The sequence below is a fragment of the Callorhinchus milii genome, unplaced genomic scaffold (assembly GCF_018977255.1).
Source record: "Callorhinchus milii isolate IMCB2004 unplaced genomic scaffold, IMCB_Cmil_1.0 Scaffold1, whole genome shotgun sequence".
Taxonomy (NCBI): Eukaryota; Metazoa; Chordata; class Chondrichthyes; order Chimaeriformes; family Callorhinchidae; genus Callorhinchus; species Callorhinchus milii.
In genome coordinates this window covers 3,308,515-3,335,131 of record NW_024704742.1, presented here as the reverse complement: position 1 = coordinate 3,335,131, position 26,617 = coordinate 3,308,515, and the positions used below count along the sequence as shown (strand labels likewise).

General features: G+C 44.1%; 1 protein-coding gene across 2 annotated transcripts in view; it reads right to left on the bottom strand.

Moving 5' to 3' along the window:
• LOC103184493 (netrin receptor UNC5C) overlaps window positions 1–26,617 on the bottom strand; it is a 182,447-nt gene that overhangs the window by 31,515 nt on the left and 124,315 nt on the right. For both annotated transcript variants that reach the window (XM_007902522.2, XM_007902523.2), the window contains exons 3-5: window positions 17,580–17,723; window positions 12,365–12,468; window positions 1,948–2,128 (exon numbers count right to left, since the gene is read on the bottom strand). In XM_007902522.2, coding sequence (XP_007900713.1) covers window positions 1,948–2,128; window positions 12,365–12,468; window positions 17,580–17,723 — 429 coding nt within the window. The remainder of the gene's footprint in view (window positions 1–1,947; window positions 2,129–12,364; window positions 12,469–17,579; window positions 17,724–26,617) is intronic.

Here is a 26,617-nt window from a genome sequence, read left to right as displayed (position 1 = left end):
ACCAAGATTATTAAGTAGCTTCGTATATCTTCCGAATGTAAAATAACACTGTATAAATATAAATTTGTGTTGTATTGTACGGAGCAATGAAAGCATGGGAGCAATTACCTCGAGAGAAAATACAACAACAAATAACAAATTGCATTTATATAGAATCTTTCACATGGGAAGGACATCCCAAGGCACTGGAAAATGGAATGGAAGTGATTACCTTGAGAGTAATGAAGACAAAAGGAATGATTAGCCAGAGAATAATGAAGACATTGGACACAGTGAGTCTGTAATGTAAATTTCTATATGGAAGTGATTAATGATAATTCTTGCATTTGATATAGCACTAAAATTGTTGAAACATCTCAAAGTGCTTCACAGAGAATGGCTGTCAAGCGTAATGACTCATATTTGATTATCTGGAGTGGAAAGGATACCAGAAGGGATATTTTTAATGAAATAGTGATAAATGTTTGAGGTAATCTATCAAACAAAGTAACATAAGAAAAACCATTGGGGTTAAATGTGATTAAATGATATGATGGGAGACTTAAAGCCACAGAGAGATGAGGCTTTGATGCTTCAAGCTGCCTTTTGTCCTCCTAATTTTTTTTATTTATATATATATATTAATAATAATAATAATCCTTGCATGTGCTATGGCGCCTGATCACGTCCTCGAGACGTGTCAAAGGGCTTCACAGGATATACTGTAAAGTGAATCCACTGTGTATTTTGTGGGCGAAACCTAGAAAGCGATGAAAGCCTTGAGGATCTATCAGGCCTGGAAGTTAAATAGGTATTATATCACGCTACGCAACTTTATTTCACATACAATTCAATCAATTTCTCGGCCAGATAGTTATCTGATCCCTGCTTGGGTGTGCGGCCACAATCTGCCGGCGCAATCTCCCTGGATGGCAATAAGACACCAAGAGAATGGCTGCATGAAGAGCAACAGGGAGTTCAGAGTCAATTACACAGAGAGTAGTTGGTAACAAGGAATGATTTCACCCGGTGAAGTTAGAAGGAAATTGGCAATCGCATAGCTGCTTAGTGAGAAGCAGTTGATGGAAAAACATTAATTACGGTACAAGAAAAGAAAAAAAGATTCATTGAGCAGTTCAGCGAGTTTCATAAACTGCTTGAGAGGTTTTTGTTTTCATTTGGAGCCGCAGATTATTTTATTAGCACTTGCTCCCTCTTGCCCGTTAGTTTCTGAGTAGAAAATGGAGTCCTGTAGTGTATTGGTTAAAGCGCTCTCTTCACCAGCGAGAGGACCTGGGTTAGATTACCGGGCAGGGCAAAACGTTAGGCGAGTTTCCTCACTCCACAGGCCTCTGTAAGTAGGAACCTGGTTGTTAGTCGATTGGCGGATCACTTTTCTGGGGGTAATAATCCCTTCAAAAATAAAATTAAAAAAAGAATTGGGTCACTGCTTTGAGCGCTTTGGGACGTCTCGAAGATGTGATAAGGAATTATTATAATAATAATAATCCTTGCATTTGATACAGCGCCTTACCAGGTCTTCCGAGACGTCTCAAAGCACTTCACAGAATATACTGTAATATAAGAAATACAGCCAATTGCGCACAGCAGAGTCCCACAAAACAGTCGCGGATTGAGCGACAACATTATGATTATGATTTAAGCATTTCAATGCATCAACGTACAGCATAAGTGTCAGTCAGAATAAAGTCCTGCATCACAGCGTAATAAAGTGCTACGTCACTGTACGATAAAATGTCCCGGGCGTACAATAAAGCATCGGATTATAATTTTTTTTGCAACGAGAACATACAGTCAATTCACTCTACAGTGTGTTCCGCGATGAGCGCTTTGAGATGTCTCGAAGACGTGATAAGGCGCTGTGTTTATCCAATGCAAGGATTATTATTCTTCTTATGCGTCAAGGTGCTAGTTTACCCACCGATGCGCAGTCAGGTGTCAGCTTACCGTACACAATGACAGTGGCTGTAGTGCTTCTCCTCCTGGCCACTATGTTCTTGGCAATACACGTGTAGTTGGAGGTGTCGGAGAGGCGAGCCTGCTTGATAATCAGGTTGTGGTCTATGGTGATGTAGAAGTTACGGTCCTCCATTGGGTTGATCACGTCTTCATTTTTTAACCACTCCACCTTCGTCGGTTTTTAAAAAAAACACAAGAAAAGGGACACGATTCCCGCTGTGATTGCTCGTAAAAGGACTGGCTGGTTTGCGGCCGCCCGCAGGCGCAACTCGACTCGCCAGCGAACGTTCTCGGGCGCAACAGGTTTGGGTAAACGGGAATAAAAAAACGTCGACACCGGGAAGGTCCCGAGTTTGAGTGAAAGTCAGTGCTGAGTTATCTGATCTCAGGCTGTCATGATGGCCACGATTAGTCTCAGTTTCCCAGGCTGGGGAGAGGAAATAACCAGCTGGTTTATTGCCCCTGATCACTATCTGGTCAGCCCTGATTTAAGGTGTGATTGTACGTCAAGAACATAGCAACAACAATAACAACTTGCATTTACAGAGTGCCCCTCACGCAGGGTAATGTCCCAGGAGACTCGGTAGTGTTAGAGGTCTCATCCTTTGCGTGAGGTTTTAGACCAAGGCCCCTGTCTGACTGTTCAGGAGTCAAGATTCCTTGGCACAATTTGAAAAGAGAAGGGAGTTTTGCTTAGTGCCGGGAATCTGAAATAAAAACAGAAGTCGCTGGGAACACACAGCAGAGCAACGTCAGGCAGCAGCTGTGGAGGCGAAAGGTTATCGACCTGAAACGCTAACTCATTTCTCTCTCTCCATAGATGCTGCCTGATCTGCTGCGCGTTCCCAGCGACTTCTCTTTATAGTCCTCCAAGTGGTAAAATTGGTCACTCGCTCACTGGCTGTTTGCGGGTTATTGGTGCATCCGAGAGTATTTTTCTGGGTTTACTTTTTCAATCCCATTGAAAATTTCATACACCTCCACGAGGGCACCTCTGAGACATTTTCTTATAGTTGTATCGGGGACAGTAGGTTTGTTGAAACCTTTTATCATCTTCTTTATTGTCCGCAAGACACATTTAATTTGTTACTGCATCCTGCTTTCGTATATCCCGCTTAGTTCCATCCCTACTTTTAACTATGCTTTGATTTGTAATACATTGATTTTTTAAAAATAACTGTTGATTTTTAACGTATTAAAATAATAATATATTAAAATAATAAAAATAATACAGTTCAGCTCCAATGAGAAGCCCCCCACCTTTACCTCTCCCCCCACCCACCACCCCCACCCACCTCCAGGACGACAGTCGCTAGTTGGTCTTTTGGCTTCCGACAAGCCTGCGTTTGAGCCCTCACCGGGTGGATGATGGGTACCAGGAACTCCCTACGAGTTTCCTGGTGAACAACGCAGCTCAACACATCCTATTGCCTCATAGCTTGACTCAAGTTAGTTACCGTTGACAGTGTTGGATGCTGTTTATTCCAAACCGCCTGACATTTACGCAAGCCTCATGCCTCTCTCCTCTCGACGGTTTGTCTCTATTATCCCCAACGGAGTTACCTTCTCTACAACGCTCTTGCCCAGGCCTGAGGTTCCCGGCTCTTTAATTGGCATGTAATAGCATCACCGAGTTAAATAATTACTGGCTTGATCAAACCACTCGAATCTTTTGTTTATTTACGTAATGATTCCGGTCTCGTGCTCGTTCAAAAGAATCAGACAACCATAAGCCCTTGAAGGCACGGCCCATTGCAGGTTACTTAGATTGGTTTTTGGAGGGGAGGGGGATGGGGGTCAGTGTTTGGTTTATTTTTTTCACACTGACAATTGCACTTTCACCCTGACTGTTTGAAGACGTGTGGCAATTTCCTTCAGTTAATTCGGACAAATGTGCCGCTTATGTTAACACCTCTCAGAATTCCGATCAGCAGATAATTAGGCAAAACCCACCTGTCCCTCACCGGGGGAAAATGTGAGGAAAATAAGCCGTTGTTAGGTGGAATATTCTAGGAGGTTGGACATTCTGATGCATATCAGTTTGGTGTCCTGTCGCTCAGTGGTTAGAGCATTCGTCTCGCGAGCGAGAGGACCTGGGTTCGATTCCCGGGCAGGGGGCGAAACTTTGGGCAAGTTGCCTTACTCCACACACGCGCCGCTGTTTACCTGGCAGTAAGTAGGAACTCAGTCATTAACCGATTGGCGGATCACTTTTCCAAGGGCAATAATCCCTTCAAAACAATAAATAAATTTTTAAAAAATAATAATAATTAGGTCACACTCAAACTGATCGCGGGGACGCTGCCGCGCACACAAAATACACAGTCAAGTCATTTTGCAGTGTATTCCGTGAAGCGCTTTCAGATGTCTCGAAGACGTGATCAGGCGCTATGTCAAACGTAACGATTATTATTATTTTAAGTTGTGTGTTTGGAAACTCAACAATATAAGACGATAATGCGTGCAGTTAGCACATTGGCCAGTAAAGGGCTCTGGCGAGCCAGCCTGGCGCAGAAACATAGCTGGTTTGCAGTCTGCTCACAACTCTTTCCCTTCGAATCGGTGCAATTCTAAGCAATGCGTCTTAAATTTCCCTTTAAGAGTATTTTTGGTGGGGGGGGGGTGGGCACTAAATGAAATACTGCAAGAAAAATGTTTTTTTGTGCATGTTTTACTTTGACGATGCTGTGCTTTTTCTGTGCTATAAATTCCATGTAACGCACGCACAAATTTTTGGGGGCCATGTTTTACACAGAATTTACATCGCAGAGACAGACCCAACTAGTCTAAGCCAGTGTTTACGCTCCACGAGCCCACGTGCCTCTTTCCTAGCCTCCCGTGATATCACGCTTATACCCTCCTCCCTCGCGTTTGTATTGATTTTCCTCTTAGAAGCATCGATGGAGGTTATTTATGTTTAATTTTATTTACCGTATAATAATTTTGGTGAAATCTGTGAGCAATAATAACAATCATAATAAGCCCTCAGCACCTTCAGTGCCTTCGCATGATATAATGTAAAGTGGGGTGATTTGCTGGACAAGAAACAAGGACAAGCTCTTCTCTTTCACTTAAGGCCATGAGATTTGGTGCCGATCATTGCCAAAATGCCTCAAAGTGCTTCACAGGGTTTAAAGTGCAGTGACTGTATACTTTGTAGTTGAACTCAGCAGCCAAATTGCGCACAGCAATGTCCCATGAACAGCCGTGAAGTGAACCAATTCCAGATATAGAATGTATCTCGACTAGTCATGCGGTACGATATCTCGGTGAGTGAAGCTGTCCATAACTCGCTCTCCCGGGTTATCATAAATGACCATATGTGCTTTGTCGTATTCCTGACAATCTGTGCTGAAAGGCAGATGGATTTCAGAGCCTCGCAATGCCATCGCGCTCAGTTGTAATTGAAACTTAGCATTGTAAACGTGCATGCCCCTAGTTTTGTAGCAGCACTAAGATTCCCTTGTACATGAGGAGCTTGGGCACTTCATATTGGTGCTCGTGCTCAATACATACAAGGCTGTATTTATTGATCCCAGGAAGTAAAACAAAGCTGAACATCACTCCTATTTGAATTATACAATGTACATGGGCTAATATCAATCAGCAACTACCAGCTCTACAAGCAAATGGCTCACTTTTATCCTCCTGTAAGTCCTCGTGTGGCTTAGAAGGCTCCATGTACTGTATTCTGAATGATAAACCAGTATTTGGGAGCCACAGTTTTCAACCTACAAGTAAAGGGATGCCCAGAATGTAACGGGGTCTGTCAGAAAACACCGCAATCCTCTCTAAAAAAAATCAAGTGCTAGAATCAAAGGGTGGCTGCCACGGAACACAACACTAACGTTTATCTGTATAAGTTGTTCACAGCATTTTGTTTCATAATTTTAGTTGATTAGTACGTTTTCAGTGATGTTGCACTTAACCTCTGAGTTAAGGTAGTTTACTATTTAGTTAGCTCAGAGGAACAGACTCGGAGAGAGAAAGAATTTTACAGAGAGAGAGAGAGAGAGAGAGAAAGAGGAAAGCTCTGGAAGAGTGTGGCGCTATAAAGACAGAATAACTCCAGATTTTCTGATAGAAGAAGTGTTTCGTTAGCAATGCAGCCACCTTGTATTTTGCATGATGACCTGATAACCAGGTAATTTGAATATCCACAATGAGATTTGTCCGAATTAGTGGGATATACAGCTCTTTATTGTAGATCCTACCCTCCTCCCTCCACCACCCCCCCAAACACCACACCCTCCCACACACACACACACACAAAATTGTGTTTGGCAAAACCCTTTGTTTAAAGAGAATTTGGACTACCTCAGTCGGTCTATTGCTCTTTGAATTATGTTGCACTTAAAGTTCTGCTTTCTCGCTGTTTCGGGGTTGGTTAAGCTAATGCATAGCATTTCAAGATTGATGATACAGGACCTTCCAATCTCGGTGGCACTCGGCCCAAGTGGCCAACAAAGCAAATCAAACAACGGACGGGATCCTGAACCACGGAGTATTCTACTGTGGAGTTGAAAAGCGTTGAGATGTGAAAAGCGCAGCGTAAGTGGAGCAATGGCCAGAAAAGGGGAGTTGACTGGAGGCACAATTGAAGAAGAAGGTGCGAGTTGAAGATGGGCATTGAAAGGTCAAGGCAGAGAGGGTGAAGAAGGTAGTTCCAGAGATTTACCCTATATTTACCCTATATTTTCAAGGCCAAGAGATGATTCTTGGCCTCTGGGCTCCAAACTATGAAGCGAGATTTGCAGAAGAACTGAAATTGTTTTTTTTCCATGTGCTGTAAAAAATCGAGAGTCGCGTGAAACAACTCTTTAAAATGATGAGAAAATTGGACAAGCGGACAATTTGACTTGTACCTTGCGGGCAAGGATTTGAAACTGGTAAGACTTGAACGCACTCAGAGGAGGTCACCAGATCACAAGAGAGATTTGGATGAAAAAGGTCTTGTGGCTCATTCGATCTCACCCTTTCAGAATGCTCACTACACTAAATATTTCACTGCTTCTTAAATATTTCACTTCTCCTAGGGTAAAAATCCCTTCAAAAAATAATAAATGATGATAATAATTTGGTCGCTCAATCCACGACTGTTTGTGGGACACTACTGTGCGCAATTGGCTGCCGCGTTTCGCCCACAAAACATACAGTCAATTCACCTTACAGTACATTCCGTGAAGCGCTTTGAGGCGTCTCAAAGACATGATAAGGCGCTATGTCAAATGCAAGGATTATTATTGGTAACAGCTTCAGAGTCCTGGCCTCTTATTACTTTGGAAGTGAATGTTTCACTGCAGATTCATTTGTATGTTGAACACATTCCCAGCCAAAAAAATAATTGATGGGGCAAGTGAAGAGGGGTGAAGCTATTGCCGGTGAAAGAAGTATGAATATTGTGGTTATACTTCTTTCAGGAATCAGGGAGTAACATTTCCCTGAGATACAGGAATGGGAGAGTGGGGAAGGCTTTGGGCGGCTTTGTGGATTGAACTGGTTTAATAGGTTAAACAGTCTTTTCTTATTCCATTGCAGGTTCAGGTTCTGTTTGACTTTAACTGACTGTATTTTGGAGCTGGGGTGGGGTGGCGGATTATTTCGGACCTCTGTTTATCTCCAGCGAAATGTCAGAGGCACGAAACTAAAACGAAACTGCAACAGTTAACTGGAACACACAGCGGCACTTTTTACAGCCATGTTCGGAGCAACCGTAATGAGAATGATGATTTGGAATACCCTTTTTCAGACAAGGCAAAATAATATGGGGAAGTCGACTTCATTACATTGAGCTTCAGATCTTCAGATGTTGGAGGCAGATGTTGGTATTACGTTTTTCCATTTTCTGTGTAATCTTCAATGGATCTTCCAACTTGTGCAAATTGAACCAATAATTGTCACTTAGGATATTTATAGTTATTAAGGATTTTACATTATCACATGTAATGATTATGGCCGTAGAGGAGAGCTATGATGCTTTTACCAGGTTCTTGTCTTTGATCTCCTCTGTGACTTCAAAAGTAAGAAATTGGATGTAATATGTAGAGTGAATTTCAAAAGAAAAGTGCTAATTGTCATCAGCTCTAATAAAGCATTCAATTGGAATCGGTTACCATGGAGAAAATTCAAGACCTTGCCTTGTACCTAGTTTAAATAGACATCATGCTAGTCACCTGACCGACTTCCTCCCAAGGCATCAGCTTGGTTCATTTGGTTTCACTCTTGCCTCTGAGTCAGAAGGTCGTGGGTTCATGCCCCACATCGGGACTTGAACTCCCATAGCTTAGGCTGACACTCCAATGGGGGTGCGTCGCGTTGTCAGAGGTGTCATCCTTCAGATGAAACGTTAAATCGAGGTCTCCGCTGCCTGTTCAGGTGGACGTTAAACATCCCATGGTGCTGCTCATAAAAAAGAATTTTTCCCAGTGTCCTGGCCACTCATCCCCCAAATAAAATTAGTCATTCACTTCATGGCTGTTTGTGGGACATCGCTGTGTGCGATTGGACTGCCAAATTCACTTACAAATACTCCATTACACTCTATTTCACAAATAAATCCTATGAAGAGCTTTGGCACATCCTCCCAATGTGAAATGCACTAAACCAAATGCAAGATTTATTAGTATTGTCCTACATGATGCCTTAAGTATTCCCAGTGTTCATTGGATTGAGTTCCACTACATGAGGAACCTGCTCCTAACTGTCACCGTCGTGTGAGATGTGCCTCTTTGACACACTCCCCTGTTGCTGCCCAGAGAGGTCCCTTTCTGGTACCTGTTCAATATAGCATGATGGACAGAGGAATCTCATAACGTGGGAGATGATGAGCGTGAGCTCCTCATAACACTGTGGCACAAGACATTGATGATCCAATGTACCTCAATGCTTCTCACTGAATTGTTTCACTTTCTCCAGTAAAAGTGAGAGGAAGTCCTCAGTGTCAGGCAGAGCTAACTAATGAGCAGCTCCAAAGTGGCATTATTGATCAGCATCAAATAAGCCTCAGTCTGCTTAGCAAGACCACCTTACAGTTATATGGCACCTTTCACTCGGACAGCATCTCGGAGCGCTGAATTTGTAGAATTTGCAGTCTGAGAGAGGAGAAGGACGATATGCCTCCAGTCCCTCACACCAGAATGATGGATATGCGACTGAGTCAATATGTTACGGGAACATGCATCCAGTTCGTGGATATCCACTTGCGATCATTCAGACTGAGATTCAGACTGATTCAGACAACGATGCATATGGCGATACATCAAACCCCTGATGCTTAAGAAGAAACTGCCTTGTTCAGTTATTATCTTGTTTAAATTTGAATGATGCACTGCATTTGAAAGGCATGAATAATCTGCGCCTCATATCGTCTTCTACTTCCAAATCTTCAGGCAGAGGTCTGCCTCGATCTGTGTTGCACGCCATAGTAACAAGGTGACCTCATTACAACGCGACCTGGTAGAGCTCGGGCTCGCCAATTTGCTGCCTGCTTTTCTGCGCTAAAAAGTGCCGTCTCCCGGATCGTCAGGCTGTCAAAAGATTTCACTTCCTGTGGGCTACGCCGGTACGAGATGAATAGGAAGCACCGTTGATGTCACTGTGTGAAGCAAGTGATGTCAGTAGGGCTTCCTGCACGTCGTGCGCGTGCCCATAACACCAGGAGGTGATGCCACTTGATGACCTGGAAGGTGGCCGTGTTTTCATGCTTCGTTCTTTCGCAGCTTACGGACTTGATCGTCGAGTTATAACAGGGCTGCCCTGCACTCGCCCAATTGGGTAAACTTGGCTGACGGGTATCGAACATTCATTTCTCCAAGTAAAACCCACGCACATGGAAAAATGTGGCAGGCACCTCTTTAAGTGCACTAAGTTGATACACCGCGCGAGATGATTTACTGCCAGCAATGCACAGCAAATTGTCCGATTATCCTCAAAAGTTAAGTGTAAACATTCCCAGGTGTATTTTTTCGACCAGGATCATCTGGCCATCCACCGCAGCAGAGCGGTTCCGATTGGTGGAAGGAAAATATATGGATAGAGTGATATTCTAAATTATTAATCATTCAAACCCCTGTTCCGTTTTTGAATTCCGTATCCACGAACACTTAATGAACTGGGTGATGAATAAATATAATTTGTTCATTCAATAGGGAAAAGATAATGGTCTTCATATTTTAGTAATATGCGCTCGCGGAGCCCATACTGTACCCATGCGCCAAAGATTGATAGGTTTAGGGTTAGGATGTAGATTTCAATATTTATTATATGCTAATGGCAGATCAAGTTGAACAATTACCACAGGAAAGCTAACAGAAAGCCTTTTTTGTATATTTTTGAAAACGGAAAGTGATGCCTATGTTGAGGTAACGCAACCTGTCAGCTCAATGCTTGACCTGAACTACTGACACTCGACCAACTATTGCACCAACAATTCTACATGTCATTGCTCTGATCTTTTGTTGCATGCTTGCTGGGATCACTCTACTCCTTTGGAATCTCTGGCAGAGGTCCACCATCAGATTAACACGCCTATACAGGAATTACTGAATATACACGAGAGGATGTCAACGTGTACTCTAAGAGAATCCTAGGAGATCATTTTTTTTGGTCAGCCGAGTGTCCTTCACATGCAGAAACTCATCACTATGCTTATGAGTGTCTAAACCAGACAGAGTTCCATTCATCCCATCTACACATGTGGAAGTTCCCATGCATTTTTGCATGGAACTCTCTGTTTGGTTTGGATACTTTTAAACATGGTAATGGGTTTCCAATGGGAATACAATTTAGACCACAAGTTAGACCCCCAACATCAAACCAATCTAGAGAAAAGGAGCGTTTTGGACATTCGCCTACAAATACACGGTCACTGCACTTCACAGAATAAGTAAGAATCCTGTGAAGCACTTTGAGACCTTTCAACAATGTGTGATAAGGTGTTATAATCAAAAAGATATCTTTTTATTATTACGCAACAGAACTTCAGATTACAAACAGCTCATTTCATAAATTCCAGCTCACTTCATTACAAACTGTTAAGGTAAGACTATCCCAATAGGATATTAGACCAGAAAACCATAGATATTTTCAGCTCTGAAGAAATTCATTTGGCCCATCATGTCCTTGCTGGATCTCTGAAAGAACAATCCATTCAGTCCCATTTATTTGCCTTTCCTCCTGCAAATCAATGATAATCCTTGCATTCGGTACAGCACCTTATCACGTCGCCTAAACTTCTCAAAGCGCTGCACAGGATATTACTGTCTATTTTGTGGGCAATATATTCCCTTTTAAATGTCTATCCAGTTCCCTCTTTAAAGCTACTACAGATCCACCACACCCATCAGGACATTCTGACAACCCTCTGTGTAGAACAATTCCTCCTAAAGTTCTCTCTGCTTTCTTGCTCTCTTGCATTGATATTCTCCGGCCCATAAATCACTGACCGGTAGAAAAAAATCTTCCTATCGACTCTATCAAAACCCCTCATCATTTTAAATGACCTCTACTAGGTCACCTCTCTTCCTTTTCTGTTCCAGTTAAAGTAGGTCCAATTTCTCTTGTCTCTCTGCTGATGGGACAGACTGCCTGTAATAAAGCATATTTACTGTTTTAGTTTGTAACCGCTAATGTACAGCAGTGTCTAGATGCAATTCCAGGATTTCAACAGTCAAAGAATTAATATCCTTTGTGTACAATTGCCCAAATCTGCGTCTTCGTGTAGAATTAAGAAAATTATGGAGTCAGCTCAGCACTTATTTATGACCTCGGATGAAGGTGTAATGGGTGCACAGGGATTGCAGCCACAATAGCCTAATGAAAGGCTATTTTGCGGCCAATTTCTGGTGGTCTTGAGGGGAAAGCGTGTAAATGCATTTGATTCCTGGAGGGCTGGTAATGGGTATGTGTCTAAGTCTCTGGAGGATTGTTGGGACACTCCTCGCTAATGGCACACTCGCCTCGTTGCATTCAAACTCTGGATTGGACTTTTACAATTTCCTAATCCTAATCAATTGCCACTTGTCAGGTGACTTCTGCATACCTTCCGCAGCGCCTTAACGATGCTGGAGCAACCCTACACTCATCGGCCATTGATTCACGAGCAGTTTTAGCAGGAGCGCTGTTAGCATTGCCTTCGGTCACCACCGCTGAAACGGAACGTGTAGAGCCCAGTCGTTAAATTTGTTAGATGGGAGAAACATGGTGGTTGAAGAACAGCTCAGCAGCATGTTTTAAAGGGATGCAGAGCCACTCGTTTTTCCCAATCAACCTCCTTCGACCAAAAGCACCGTCTTATTACAACCCATTAATCACACTACACTTGTTTGAAATGTGGGCCCCGCATTTGCATCAGAGCAGATCCACTCAGCGCCCATCGAAACCAGGCTACGCCTTGACGGACACTCACCTCAGCCAACGGGATACCTTCAGGTGGGCGGCACTGAAGCAGGACCTCCTGTTCCATCGATACCTCCTTCCCTAATGGCTCTTGTTCAAAGGTCTTGCGCAGGTCTGGACAACAGAGGAGACATACATACTGTTAACCTCTCAAGCGTCTAGGAATGATAATAATAATAATAATAATAATCCTTGCATTTGATATAGCGCTTTTCACGTCGGGAGGACGTCCCAAAGCGCTTCACAGAACACACTGTAAAGTGAATTGACTGTATATTTGTGGGCGAACGCGGCAGCCAATTGCGCACAGCAATGTCCCACAAACAGTCGTAGATTGAAAATGACCAATTTATTACTGTTTTTGTTTTTTGGAGGGATTATTATTAGGCTCTGTGTGGAGTAAGGAAACTTGCCCAAGGTTTCGCCCTGCCTGCAAGCAGGTGCAAGTAAGTGCCACAGCCTCGCTCGGAGCTGAAAAGCGAGCCACGCTGCTTTAGAATGCGTGTCGGCACACGATTTTTCTGTCATTTTAGTGAGAATAAGATTCTCCACTGATCACACGATCAATGTCACAAAACTGCTGACTTCACAATAGCAGCAAAAACGATAACAACAACTTTCATTTACGCAGTGCCATCCAGGAAGGATAGAGTCACAGAGCGTTGGGTATAATAATCATCATAATAATAATAATAATGGTGATAATAATAATCCTTGCATTTGGTGTACTGTTTTCGCACACAAAATATACAGTCAATTCACAACAGTATATTCCTGTGAAGCACTTTGAGATGCCTCAAAGACGTGCTAAGGTGCTATATTAAATGGAAGTATTATTATTATTATTATTATTACTGCCTTTCACATCAGGAAGATGTCCCAACACCAGTATGCAAGATATACTGTAAATAGCAGCCAGCCTTCCCCGACATTAAGGTTGAAGAGAGCTCTGAATACCTTGATCCATTGACCGAGAGGGTCGACTCTGACCTTGGAGGAAACTCCACACCGTGCTCTCACCCACTCAGATTTCCCTTGCCTCCGAAACATCGCCTGCCTTCACTCCTACCTCTTCCTTCCCACATATCAAGTATCACTGGGACGGTACAGTGTTCGGATTCATGAAGGAGTCCCATAGTGTAGTGGTTAGCACGCTCGCCTCGCAGGCCAGAGGACCAGGGTTTGATTCCTGGGCGGTGCGAAACCTTGGGCAAGTTTCCTTATTCCATACGCCTGTGTTAACCTAGCAGCAAGTAGGAACCCGCTTGCTAGTCGATTGGCGGATCACTGTTCCAGGGTAATAATTCTCCCCCCCAAAAAATATTTGGTCATTCACTTCATGACTGTTTGTGGGACATTGCTGTGTGCAATTGGCTGCCTCGTTTCACCCCAAAAATCCACAGTGAATTGAATTAACTTTGCAATACACTCCGTGAAGCGCTTTGAGATATCTCAATGACGTGATGAGGTGCTATATCAAATGCAAGGATTATTATTATTATTAAAGCTTAGCACTAGCAATGTACACAGCGGGATGTGGTAAAGCTGTCCCTGTTTATTCTGTTAGGCAGCCAAAAAAACACTTGTGTTATTTGTGTCATGTTGGGTCAGCGCACACATGAACCAATAGATTTTCTGTGTTACTTTAACGTGTCCAGCTGTTGCACTGGACGGTGGGATGGAAGTGGGTGAGAGTGGCAGAGAGGAAAGGAACAGATGGACTTGAGTGCTAGGCTCCAATGTCAGTTTACTCCAAGGTTGAAAATCTTGGAAAGTCGCCTTGTTTTGCTTTTCAGGCTCTTTCTTGGGTGGGAAAAAAGGGCCTCTAAATTCCGACAACCGACAGGGAGAGGCAAACACCAGTGGCTAAATGCGCTTTGGGAAATTGTCGTTACTCCGTAAACCCAGAAGCGAATCGTGCAGTTTAATCTGCAAACCAGAAATCCCAACCTAGCACCGCGATATCCTGGTTGCGAACAACCCTCCAAAACCAAAAACAATAATAAATTGGTCATTTTCAATCTACGACTGTTTGTGGGACATTGCTGTGCGCAATTGGCTGCCGCGTTCGCCCACAAATATACAGTCAATTCACTTTACAGTGTGTTCTGTGAAGCGCTTTGGGACGTCCTCCCGACGTGAAAAGCGCTATATCAATTGCAAGGATTATTATTATTATTATTATTATTATCTGAATTTTCAACCCGACTTCCATACACTGTCTGCGCAGGAGTGAGAATTTGAAACATTTACCACAGCGGCTGTGCGATGTATCTGACTGCTGTCTGCAAGGTAGATGGGGTTCCCACTGGCCCACCAAGAAAAAATGTGAAATGTTTACTTACAAAAACAACACATTCCTCTCGGAGCTGGACTGCTGAATGTCACACGCTCCTTCACTAAAAATCGCAAGCTCTTCTGCCCACCCCTTCACTCAGCTGCCGCTGGCCTGCAGCACATTCCCCAGACCCCTCCGGACCACCGGCAGTGGTTGTGCCTTAAACCGCGATCCCTTTTGCCTCTGGAACCCCCACTGCCTCAACGGTTTCCTTTTCTTTCCTTACAGCTGAGATGCTCTTTGCGATAAACCTTGTTGGGAAGTCCACAAGCAGGAGACACAAGTATAAGATCAGGGCTCGGGGACTTAAAAAGAGAATTTAGGAGGAATATTTCGCACAGAGGGTAGGGAGAATGTGAAACTCACTGCCCGAAGCTGTGGATGAATAGTCTAGTCCGTGCTGGTGTTCCTACTCCCTGCTCCCCACCTCTCCTGATCCCCTCACCTAAAGCCCTCTATTTCCTTAAGAGATGAAACTCATGGGCGTGAATTTCCCAACACAGAGCTGAGATGTGAGGCCGCTGTGATGAAGATGGTTCTCTTCCCTCTTCCAAAGCAATCAAAAGTATTTTTTCCAAGGCCATTTTTTTTTGTGTGCTTGGAGGGTGACTCTTTCAACAATTTCCTGCTGGCAGCGGACTTACCAGTTGATCCATTTTAAGCAATTTTGTAAATTATTTTATTATTTACACACACGCACGCACGCACACACAAACACATAAAAACATAGGTTATAGTATTACAACACCAATGCTACCGAGGAAGTGGAGGTCCAATTCAGAAAGGACAGCGCTGGCAACCTAAGGAAATGATCAGGTCGATGCAATTGAAATTACAAAATAATTACTATTACTTTTTTTTTATTCCAAGAGAAAGTGTCACAGATCGTTCAGTCTGGTTCTGGATGTCAGATTATTTTAGTTATAGCACAAGGCTCTTTTAAAGCCTCGTCAATTAGCCGAGTGCTGTCAGATTGCTTACTCGAGTCAAATCATTAGTTGAACCTTTCCTCTGCCTTTAGACATTGCTGACATTAACTGGTACAATTACAGACGGTGGCCTTGCCAGTGAGTTTCATTCGGATGATATGAATCAGGTTTCACAGACAGTTCAGCCAGAACCTCAGGGATATCCTGTGTCGTGTCTGAAAGATCTGTTGAGAGACATTGGAAGCCTTAAAGGCAGAGCTATGGGCACGTGGAGTAATGAATAGGGAGAAATTGGATGCAAACCAGATACACAGAACAAAGTAGTATTGCTGTCATAAAGATAAATTCATTTTCCCATTTCAGTCTCGGGTGTATGTTACTTTCATTCCAGTATATGACTTGTTTTGACAGAAAGTTTGGGGGAAGAAGAATATGCAGAGCTATACCAGACTAGACATTCACAAACATGTATTAAGAGTCCCTTTGACTTGCATTTTTTTCTTATTAAACAGGAACATCTTTTATGGAAAGTACAGATTTTAAAGACAATTTGAAAGCCGTAATTAAAAATAAACACGATTTGACATCATGGCTTTAAACAAGAAGGAGACGTTCGACGTTCACTAATTATTGGCACCCGTTATAATTATAATGAACTAATTATAACAGCTAGCTATAACTCCTGTGCGGAATTGGCTGCCGCGTTTGGCCCAGAAAATACACAGTCACTTTACAATATATTCTGTGAAGCGCTATGAGACGTCTCAACGACGTGATCAGGTTATATCAATTGCAAGGATTCTTATTATTAACAGGCCGAAAGTTGGGATCCAAACATTCAACTGTTGGTAGATTTCCGAGCCTGGGTGGGGGCAGTGGATTCACTCCCTAAGCTAACCACCTGTTTGGACCAGTTAGACCAGTTTGGATTGCAAATTACAGCCAGTGGATGCTTGTCCCGAGAGATGTTCTTATCAGTAACAATTCCGACACTCAGTGTGACACTTCCCACCCGACGGTCGTAATCCCGCTCCCGGAACACGATCTGGTACAGTCTCTGACCTGCTCACACCCCCATTCCACTGCCTGCCACATCACTCAGCTGTGCTGCACCATCAGTGTCCGTGCCTTAGCCGCTATTTGCCGTCTCTACTGGAATTCCCTCCCTTGGTCCCTCCGCCTTGGCACTCTCTTTATCTTTCTCTGATTCCCACCTTAAAATGTACCTCTTCGACCACAGCTATGCCGACCTCCCCTCCCCTCCCCTCCTCTCTTGCTCAGCGTCCAGCCCCTTCGCCAGTTGGGATAAATGGGAACTGACACAGTAATGAGCCTATCAAGCATCCCTGTCGGGAGAAGGCGATTGCTACTATTTGGACATCTGTCACCAGCCCTGGGGTGGGGGGGGGGGAATGGTCGGGGAGGAGGGAGAAATTGGGTCTCTGTGCTGTGATGATCTGGTATAAAGCAAGTAGGTGTGTTGTATACGCTATGTATGATATAAGCTGTAAGTGCTTAGTGTGCGCTATACCCACTAACGGAGAATCTATCTGCCATGGTAACAGGGAGTGTCACCCCCTGGCTGCGTTATATGGTTAAAGCGTAGTCAGTATGAACTTTCCATCATATGCAGAACCGACAAAAGATGAGTACGTCCACCCACAACAGCCTCCCTGGGAAGACCATTGAAACCTTGGACAAGTTTCCTTACTCCACACACCTGATAATAATCCCTCAAGAAAATATAAAACCCAACAATAAATATGGTCACTTCAACCCACGGCGGTCGGCTGCCGCATTTTGCCCATAAAAAATGTACACTTTACGGTATATTCTGTGAAGCGCTTTGAGACGTCTAAAAGACGTAAAAAGTGCTATATCAAATCCAAGGGTTAATTTTGGTATTATTATTATTATTACTCAGGAATTGTTATAAATCGACCTCTTTCGACACTCACATGCATTTCGAACGTAAGACTTGTGACTCTTTGTGGTCCCAGCGGAGCTCCAAGCGACACACTGACACCAGTAGTCCTCTGGCCCAAAGAGCTCCTCCACCTGCTGCCGGGAAATCTCGATGCTCACCTCACGCACCACGAGGCCTGTTAATCACAAGAAGGGAATCAGTCATTCTGCTGCGGAAGGTCCTGCAATCAGTACACGAGAGGAACTGTGCTGCGGAGTAACACAACCAATGATACGTAAATCTCTCTCACTGTATGCAATAACTTGCACCGACTTTTTAAGCGTGTTAGCCTGGCTCAGTTGATAGCACTCTCGCTTCTTGTGTCAGAAGGCTGTTGGTTCAAGCCCCACGTCAGGACTTGGAACCCACCTAGTCTAGGCCGACACTCCAGTGCAGTGCTGGGGACGTTGCATTGTTGGAGGTGCCGTCCTTCAGATGAGAAGTTAGTCCGAGTTCCCTCTGCCCGTTCAGATCCCATAGCACCACTCAAAAAGAGAAGAGAGTTTCTACTGATGTCCTCCTGGCCAACAGGCCCCCAAATAAAACTGATCATTTGTTTCATGGCTGTGTGTGGGCATGAGGAATCTTGTAGCTTAGTGGTTAGAACACTCGCCTGGAGAACCTGGGTTCGATTCCCAGCAGCGGGAAATGTTGGGCAAGTTGCCTTACTCCACACGCCTCTGTTTATCCAACAGTAAGTAGGAACCCGGTTGTTAGTCGATTGGCGGATCGCTTTTCCGGGGGTAATAATCCCTTAAAAAAAATGTGGTCACTCAATCCATGACTGTTTGTGGGACACTGATGTGCCCAATTGGCTGCCGCATTTCGCCCACAAAATATACAGCCAATTCACTTTGAAGTATATTCTGTGAAGCACTTATTATTATTATTATTATTATTATTATTATTGCCCTGTGCAATTGGGCTGGTGCGTTTGCCCTCAAATACACAGCCACACCACTTCACAGTAAACACTGTGAAGCGTTTTGAGACAACCTCCTGATGTGAAAGCACTATATACCAAATGCAAGGTTTTTTAAAGATTCGGATTATGATTATTAACAACTGAGAACATCACTTTGATCTCATTCTTCCAGAACACCCATCCTTACATCTTCCCACTACAGCATAAGCTGTTACTTAAACAGCTCAATCTTACTTGGAAAACATATCCTGCGCTCAAAACATTTCTATGACATGAAGAGACTTAGTTGAATATTATGCGTTGCTAGTTATCCGCTTTCAAAAACGTTGCTTCGAGCTAAAGGAACATTTTTACTCCATGATCATCCGAGGGGCTCTACGTAGAGTCCTGTAGGGTATTGATCAGTGCGCTCGGCTCCAAGTGAAGTGCTTTGAGGCGTCTCGAAGACACAATCACACGGAGGATTTGCCTAAGGTTCATGAAAAGTTTATGAAACTTGACTAACGTCTCGCTCTGCCTGAGAATCGGACCTGGGTTCCTGTCGCTTGTGGGGCAACGCTCCTAACCAATTCGCTACAGAACTCCAGGTGGTTTGGAGACTCTTAAATACGGTATTGAGTTTCCACGCGCATCACGATACCCAACTGACCAAAAAGCAAACAACTCGACATTGAGAATGTGCGCTGCACCAAAACGTCCAGATAGAGAAGATCTGTTGCTTTGTCATGGAAAGCCACTGAGACTGACGCTGTGTGTGTTTGACACAGGCTATGATTCTTTGAAACGAGCAGCTGCAAGCTTTTCAGTACCATGTACTAAAAGGAAGGGCATGGCCTGTGTTTGATGTGAATCTTGACCTCAGGATCCGGCATCATAGTGTCAGAGAGCAGCAGCAGAGCCGGGAATGCATCCGTGTCATCTGCTTCTTTCGTGGTAAGAGGTCGGACCGTCACAAGATTGGTTCAGGTGGAGAACGGTTTGGCCCATGCGATTCCTTGAACCTGGCCACCTGGGTGGAAACCAGGAATCCAAGCCGCTAGGCATCTTCTCTTCGTAACCAAAGCACAGTACTATAATGCGCGTGTACTGCCATACCACTTTGCCCAACGAAAACCCTGCCGGGCTGCTCTATGCTGAGACCACTTGTTGTCTGGGTACTGTGTATCAAGGGCATCAGTGACAATGAGCAAGTTTCATTCTGCGTCGGACCGTCGAATATTAAGTGTGATCTGTGTTTTCTCTCTTTTTCCTTTACATCACAGCTTTTCATGAACATACACAAAGCCGGGCGCAATTGTCTGTCTACTCGTGACCTTCATTGGTATTTTGTTGGCGAGTTTCTAAATGTCACCCAAAGCGGTGGCTTTGAGAACCATTCTGCTGCCGGTGTATACTTAAATACTTCTCTTATTATGTTAAATCCTTTTGATATTACGCCTACAATAAAAAAGCCGTGCCCGTGTTACAGCTACTGCAATTATAATTGCTGCGCTATCGCTGAACTACGGATAACATCATTGCAATAAGGACTTACTGTACCTAAAGTGCCTCCATTATTTATAAAAAGGTTAAACGTTTGGGGGTGGGGAATGTGCCATTTAATAGACACAATCAAATATTAATTGTGTTCAGGGTTTACAGGAATCATAAAGTAAACATTAATTCCTGCTGTGAAACTGCTTACTGGTTCAGGTGCTGATCTGTGTATGTGCTTCTCCTTTATGCTGATGCAACACTGTCATTTTATATTGAGGACTGTTGGTCAGGACACAAAGAGAAACTCTCTTCTCTTTTCATATACTGCCCATGGGATCTTTACTGTCCACCTTAACAGGAAGAGAGCACCTCGGATAAATGTCTTATCTGAAAGATGGCGCCTCCAACAATGTGAAACATTACCAGCAACTAGACTGTGAGCTCGATACTGGAGTGTCAGCTTAAATACTCACACGTGACACTCCGCTATCTCGGAAAAAAACTGCGCACACTTACATTTAACGTTCCGTGTGGTGAAGCGCATGTTTAGGACAGCCACCAGGAAGTATTTGTTTACAGGGTGTAAAAGTAGCTACGACAGGTTGCCAGGAACAGGTCTTGGCAGCCAGGGGTTCATTGAAGCCATAGCTCGACCTTGCAATGAGAATTCTGGAAGGATGAGATAAAATGGGCCGAAGGCCATTCGAACCACTCTAGTTAATGTTTGCGCAGCTGTGCCTTCACAGTCGTACGAGCATTTGACTTGAAAACAGTCCGAGCATTTGGTGTAACACAACTGTACAGAGCCGAGCATTTGTTTTGTCTAAATACGGAATCCTTGTTGCCGCTGAAAGTACAAGGACCCGGTCTTGCTGAAAAGGAATATGTGACATTGCACCTCAAGCAGATTACACAAGTGAAAGGGAAAGGATTTTACAGCGAGGCCTCCCCAGGGTTGCGGGATTATTCGCAGCAGAGCCATTTGCGTTCGACGTTGCTGAGAGAAGATTAGCAGGGCATTAGCCTGGCAGCTAATGTGACTTTATCAACTCAGTTCCCAGCAAGCACTGTCATCATTGCTGGGCAAAACAGGAAACTGAGACGCAGCCCAGAGAAATGGGATTACAAAGTGATAGGTGTTGTGCGAATGTTTCCAATTGTATTTCAGGGATTTTTACCACAGGCTTCGAAAGACCAAGTCAACCCTTTTGAAATTCCATCCCCTTGAATCGTGAGCACTGCTAACTTTGGCTCCTGCTGTTAAAACTGTGGTGCGTGCGTGTTGAAAATAACCGGTCAGTCCTTCAAATAACACCCCAGAAGGTTCACGGACATTGCAACTGACCAACAATGACCAATAAAATATCCAGGTTTCAAAACAATCTTCGGCTTGCTGGTTTCCTTTCGATTCGGTTCATGAAAGGGTTCAAGGGTGCGTTTGTTCCACAGGAAGGTGGAATTCTTCAGCAGATTTTATTTATCCTATGATTCCCCCTCCAGCACCCTCAGCGTTTTTGGAGAGATTACAGCCGTTGATTTAACACAGATCATTAAACTCCTCGACCTTCTAAACCCCTCCTAACCTGCCCGCTCACTCCGCTCAGTGGGCTCCGGCCTGCTTCACGTCCCCCGCCTCGCCCGCCCCAAAATTGGCGGGCAGGGGCTTCTGCCACTCTGCCCCTACGCTCTGGAACTTCATCCCGTAATCCCTCCGCCTCGCCCCATCCCTTGCCTCCTTCAAACTCCGTCGTAAGACCCTCCTCTTCGACAGTGCCTCCGGTCACCCTTCTTCCCTTCCCTGCCCTCCACCCTCTCCGATCCCTTGGGACATCCTCCTGGCGTGAAAGGCGCGATCCAAATGTAATTTTGTTGTTGTTGTTGTTGTCACTCTCTATCAGCCACAGGGCATGTTGTGAATGGAGTTGCTTTAGTTGGAAGAAGTACAGAAATTGTGATTTGACCAAGACAATGAGAGTTTTACATCTTATACAGTTTCGCCCACAAAATATACAGTCAATTCGCTTTACAGTATATTCTGTGAAGCGCTTTGAGACGTCTCGAAGACATGATAAGGAACTATATCAAATGCAATGATTATTATTATTATTATTATATACATTAGATCAAATTATAAATAATAAATCCTTGCATTTGGTTTAGCTCCTATAATGTGGAAAGGTTCCAATTTGATAGCCAACGTGCACATAGAAAAGTCCCACAATTAGCCTTGAAGTGAATCCCAATTCAACTGGAGCACTGCTGGCCAGGAAACTGGGAGAAACTCCTTTCTCTTCTCCAAAAGTGCGAGTCGACCTTTAACATCTACCGGAGGGTCACACAGACAGGACTTTCATTTACCACCTCGTCTGAAGGCAATGCTCCCAAACCTGCGAACTGGAATGTCAACCTGGACTGTGAATTCGAGTCTTGAAGGGTTGGAACCGACAACCTTCAAACAACCCCTCGGTGAGAGTATTCTGACTGAGCCAGACAGACATTAAAGCTGCAACGAATCCAGGTTGGTGGAATGTGCACGTTTATTCTGGTAAACAGATTTTCTAGGTTCGTTTTGAGTACGCTCAACATTTCCTATTTATTCTCGCATGACCCACCCAACTGTCAGAAAAATGCCTATGGCTTCTCATTACATATTAATTGTTTTGTTTTTTTGAATTGCAAATCAGAAAATCCTTCCCAGATTTTTTTAAAAAAAAATTCCTGTTTGTTTATCGCACACTCTCCCCTCTAAATCCCTCCTCTCCCCTCCTTTCATAACAACACGCTTCTGAGTATTTGGACGAGTTGAAAATGATAAATTATCCTTTGTTTTTTTTGCCCACGTGATAAGGCACCTTTTAACAGTTTGGGATAAATGTGTAAAAGTAGCAACGCTATCCAATCAATAGCACTTTACAGTTGTGCTAAAGTAATCAGGTACACTGCATAAGAAGACAACGCAACATCAGTCAGTCATGCTCACTTTATAGGTAGAAGGATCAACTTAAAACAATAATATAATAGTCAGAAACAACCAGATACAATACACTTTACGAATGTAATCTAGAGTCCGACTGACGCACCACACATACAAAGAGACAGATGCACTAACGCACACACACAAAGACATAAGGGCTAAACAGCCAGTTGCATTCTGTTTTGTAGTCATACAGTTATACAATATCTAGTTTCATAGATACATCAAATTTAGCCACACAACATCCTTCCCGCTGGTGAAATATGCAGTCGCACTGACACACTCTACATAGTCAGATTCATGTACATATATAGTAGGACTGACATCTCGAAGACTAGCAGCATTTGTTAATAGCTGAAATGGTGCTTTTAAAGTAGGTCTGATTCATATGATTCCAAGGCTTTTCGAACGCAAATACAAATCTTCTGGCACACGACTATTACGAAGCATCATAAAGGAAGTGGAAAGACGTGGGGCAAGCTTCTGTACCAAACAAGCTCACTTGGTTCATCCTTGCAGGTAGCACACCGAACAATAACATGTAAATACTATTTTTTCCTTTTTATTCGTAATAATTCCAACCTGGTGAACTAACCAAAACACGTCAACTCGCTTGGATACCAAGTGACAGTAGTTTAGTTTGCAGGGCAGGTGGTGGCGGCAGGAGAAGCACAGTTACAGCAAAACAAACAATATTGATGGAACTATTTATTTAGCAACCTGAGGGTATATCTGAGACATCGGGTCCTATATAATGCTGATCACTAAACGCAGCAACCTACTTGTTTTCTGTCTTTTTAATGGGGAAATCTCATTAATGTCGAGCTACTTGTTAAATCTCAGTGTTTTAGGCGTGGCTGATCACAGCCCAGTCAGCCTGGTTCATCGGCAGAAGTTGGTAGGGCAGATCAGTCACTGGGAGCGGGGATTTTTCCCGCTCAGCTCCAGTTAAACCCACACACCAAAGCCTTCAAAAGTAGGGTGGTCCTAGCTTGACAAGCAGCAGTGTTTCAATTAGTTAAGCTCCAGCTGTCCCCAACACACTCCGAGACAGTCCAAGTCTTGACGGTTTCCAACTTGCACCCAACGCTCCCGAGAATTCAGTAAACAGGGTGTGTCCATCCAGGGAGGGAGCGTGCAATCCATTCTAGACGCAGGGACATTTCCATGTGTCGGGGCATTTACATGTGAAACTCTCAGTTGGTTTGGATACTCTTAAGTCAGGCGATGGGGTTCCGCACGTGCCAGACGGACATGCGGCTGACCAAAGAAAAAATGTCGGCGTGTTGTTCTCACCTCTGACTAGCGCCAGGCAGCGCGTGTCTGGCTCCAGCATATTATAGCAGGATGCAAGCTTGCTCCGGAAAGATCTCACCCGGTGAGCTCTAGGTCTCAGCCAGGCCGTGAGCGAACGTGGTAAAAGAAACTGCTGAGTACCTCTCAAGAGCTTGACGAAATGTGGAACTGATCAGCGGTTGCGGCTGTCAACAGAATGATCTCAAGGTCCTCGTCCTCCATCACCTTCCTATACAGTACAACTTACATTGTGCCGTTCACCCCAGGAAAACGTCTCAAAGAGCTTGGCACTGCTGGTCTTTCTCTGTGAACTTCCCTACACCACTGTTCTGCTCCCCCCCCCACCCCCGCGCCCACACACACCCCACATTAATCATTAACAGAACCCGACAAGGGTTGACATTGCCACGTATCTTCGTCAACCAATGACAAAGTTTCTCTTGACTACAACGCCCACCTGCACTTTGCCAGCTCGCTACACGAATGTAATTTGTATTTGCATTGTACTTTTGAGACACGGGATAGGGTCTCGAAGCACTTCACAGAGATGCTGTGAAAACCCAGGCAAGACGGGAAATAGGGGGATATAGGAGAGAGGCATTGGAGGGCAGGAGAGAGATAAGTTTTGGGAAGGATTTTGAAACAAATGGGTGTGCGGGTGAGCGAGGAGGATTTTGAGAGGCAGTTCTAAGGTGAGGGACACAGGAGCCGAAACCTCGGCCCCCAATAGTGAAGCGGAGGGGGCAGGAGACGTGCAGCAGATCTGAGTTGGCGGAGTGGAGGGAATTGGAACGCATGTGGGGGGTTGAAGTAATCGAGGAAGCTCTCCGATACACGTAACAGACATGAGAAAAAGACTGAAAACCCCCGAAATATTTTAACTGGAAAATGAGCATTGTTTAACCATGTCACGTGAACAGATTGTACCGTATCCCCCTTGTGATAATTCTGGAAGTTTCCTTCCTGCACGGTTAAAGCTGCTCCCTTCTGGTGCTCGTTAAAGTAAAAGATGGCCTTGCAGGAGAATAAAACTTTTACTGCCCACTTTTTATTCAGCGCCTCCACTGGGCCAACATTTCGCGGTTAGGTGGAGTGCTGATTAAGCGCTCCTTATTTGGCTCACTGAGGTTATTCAGTCATTATAGATGTGGAAGGCCTCAGGTTTGAAACCTGTTCTGTGCAGAGTCGGTTGAACTCACCCAGAGGTGCATTAGTGGCAATAGATTTGGTCTCAAGGCCTTAAGTTAGAGAGGAACAAAACAGAAGTGTCCATTGACTCCTGCTATTCGCATTTACATCAGGTGATGGCTTGACCAGGAATGGTCTCTGCTGTTTGGCCCAACTCCTGCAATTAAATAGCCTAATAGCACTCACTATCACACACCTAAATAACACACTCGAAGAAGGTGCTGTAAGGCATTTGCGACGCCATACTCCCGAGGGGCGTAAAACGCTCCTATTTTGTGAGAAATGACTTTAACGTGCCCATACTTAACTTTTTCAGCTTCACGCAGGTTAAAGCAACGAAGAAAAAAGGCAAGAATTAGAAATGTTAAGAAAAGAAGTTCGCGGTGGATAACATAATGATTGTTTGGTGAAGACAAGCTCCAGAGAGAATGTGGAGCAATGTTTAAGATCCGATTGAGCCCTGGCTGAGACTTTAAACCTGCTGCAGAGGTTCTGCGCTGTGCAATGATAAGGCTTATGTAAGGGCCTGAGCTCTTAATTCTTTCTACGCTCAGTTCTGGTTGCTGCGGTGAGAAGCTGAGCAGAGGTCAGACCTTTTCTCGCAGGTAATAATAATCCTTGCGTTTGAGGTAGCGGAGGAAACCCAGCTAGGGCCACTCTCCTCCCATTGATAAGTTTCCCAGCTGCAAGAACACAACAGCGTACCCATCCAGCTGTTTTGCCCACAAAACACACAGTCAATCTACCTTCCCCTCTTTCCCCTTATTTAGATCTGAAGAACTTCCTCTTCGACCGTGCTTATGGTCACCTCCTCCCTCCCCGGGCTCCGCCACTGTTAAGCGCTCTGAGACACTGCTCTGAGCGAAGGGCGCTATATAAATGCAAGTAGTTGTCGTCGTTGTTGTTTACAGTATATCCTGTGAAGCACTTTGAGATGTTTCAACTACGCACTATATCGAAATTGCAATGCTTATTATTATTATTATTAAGCTGGTGGTGTAAGGGAACTCAAGACAGGAGAAGGGGAGAGAGTAAATAACATTTAAAAAGGAAGCTTGGTATTCCTGTTTACTTTGACTGAATAAACTCCCCCACCCCCACCCGAAACAATATCCACCCACTACAAATAAACACGTTGAACGTATTGACCTCTTAGTAACAGAACTGTGCC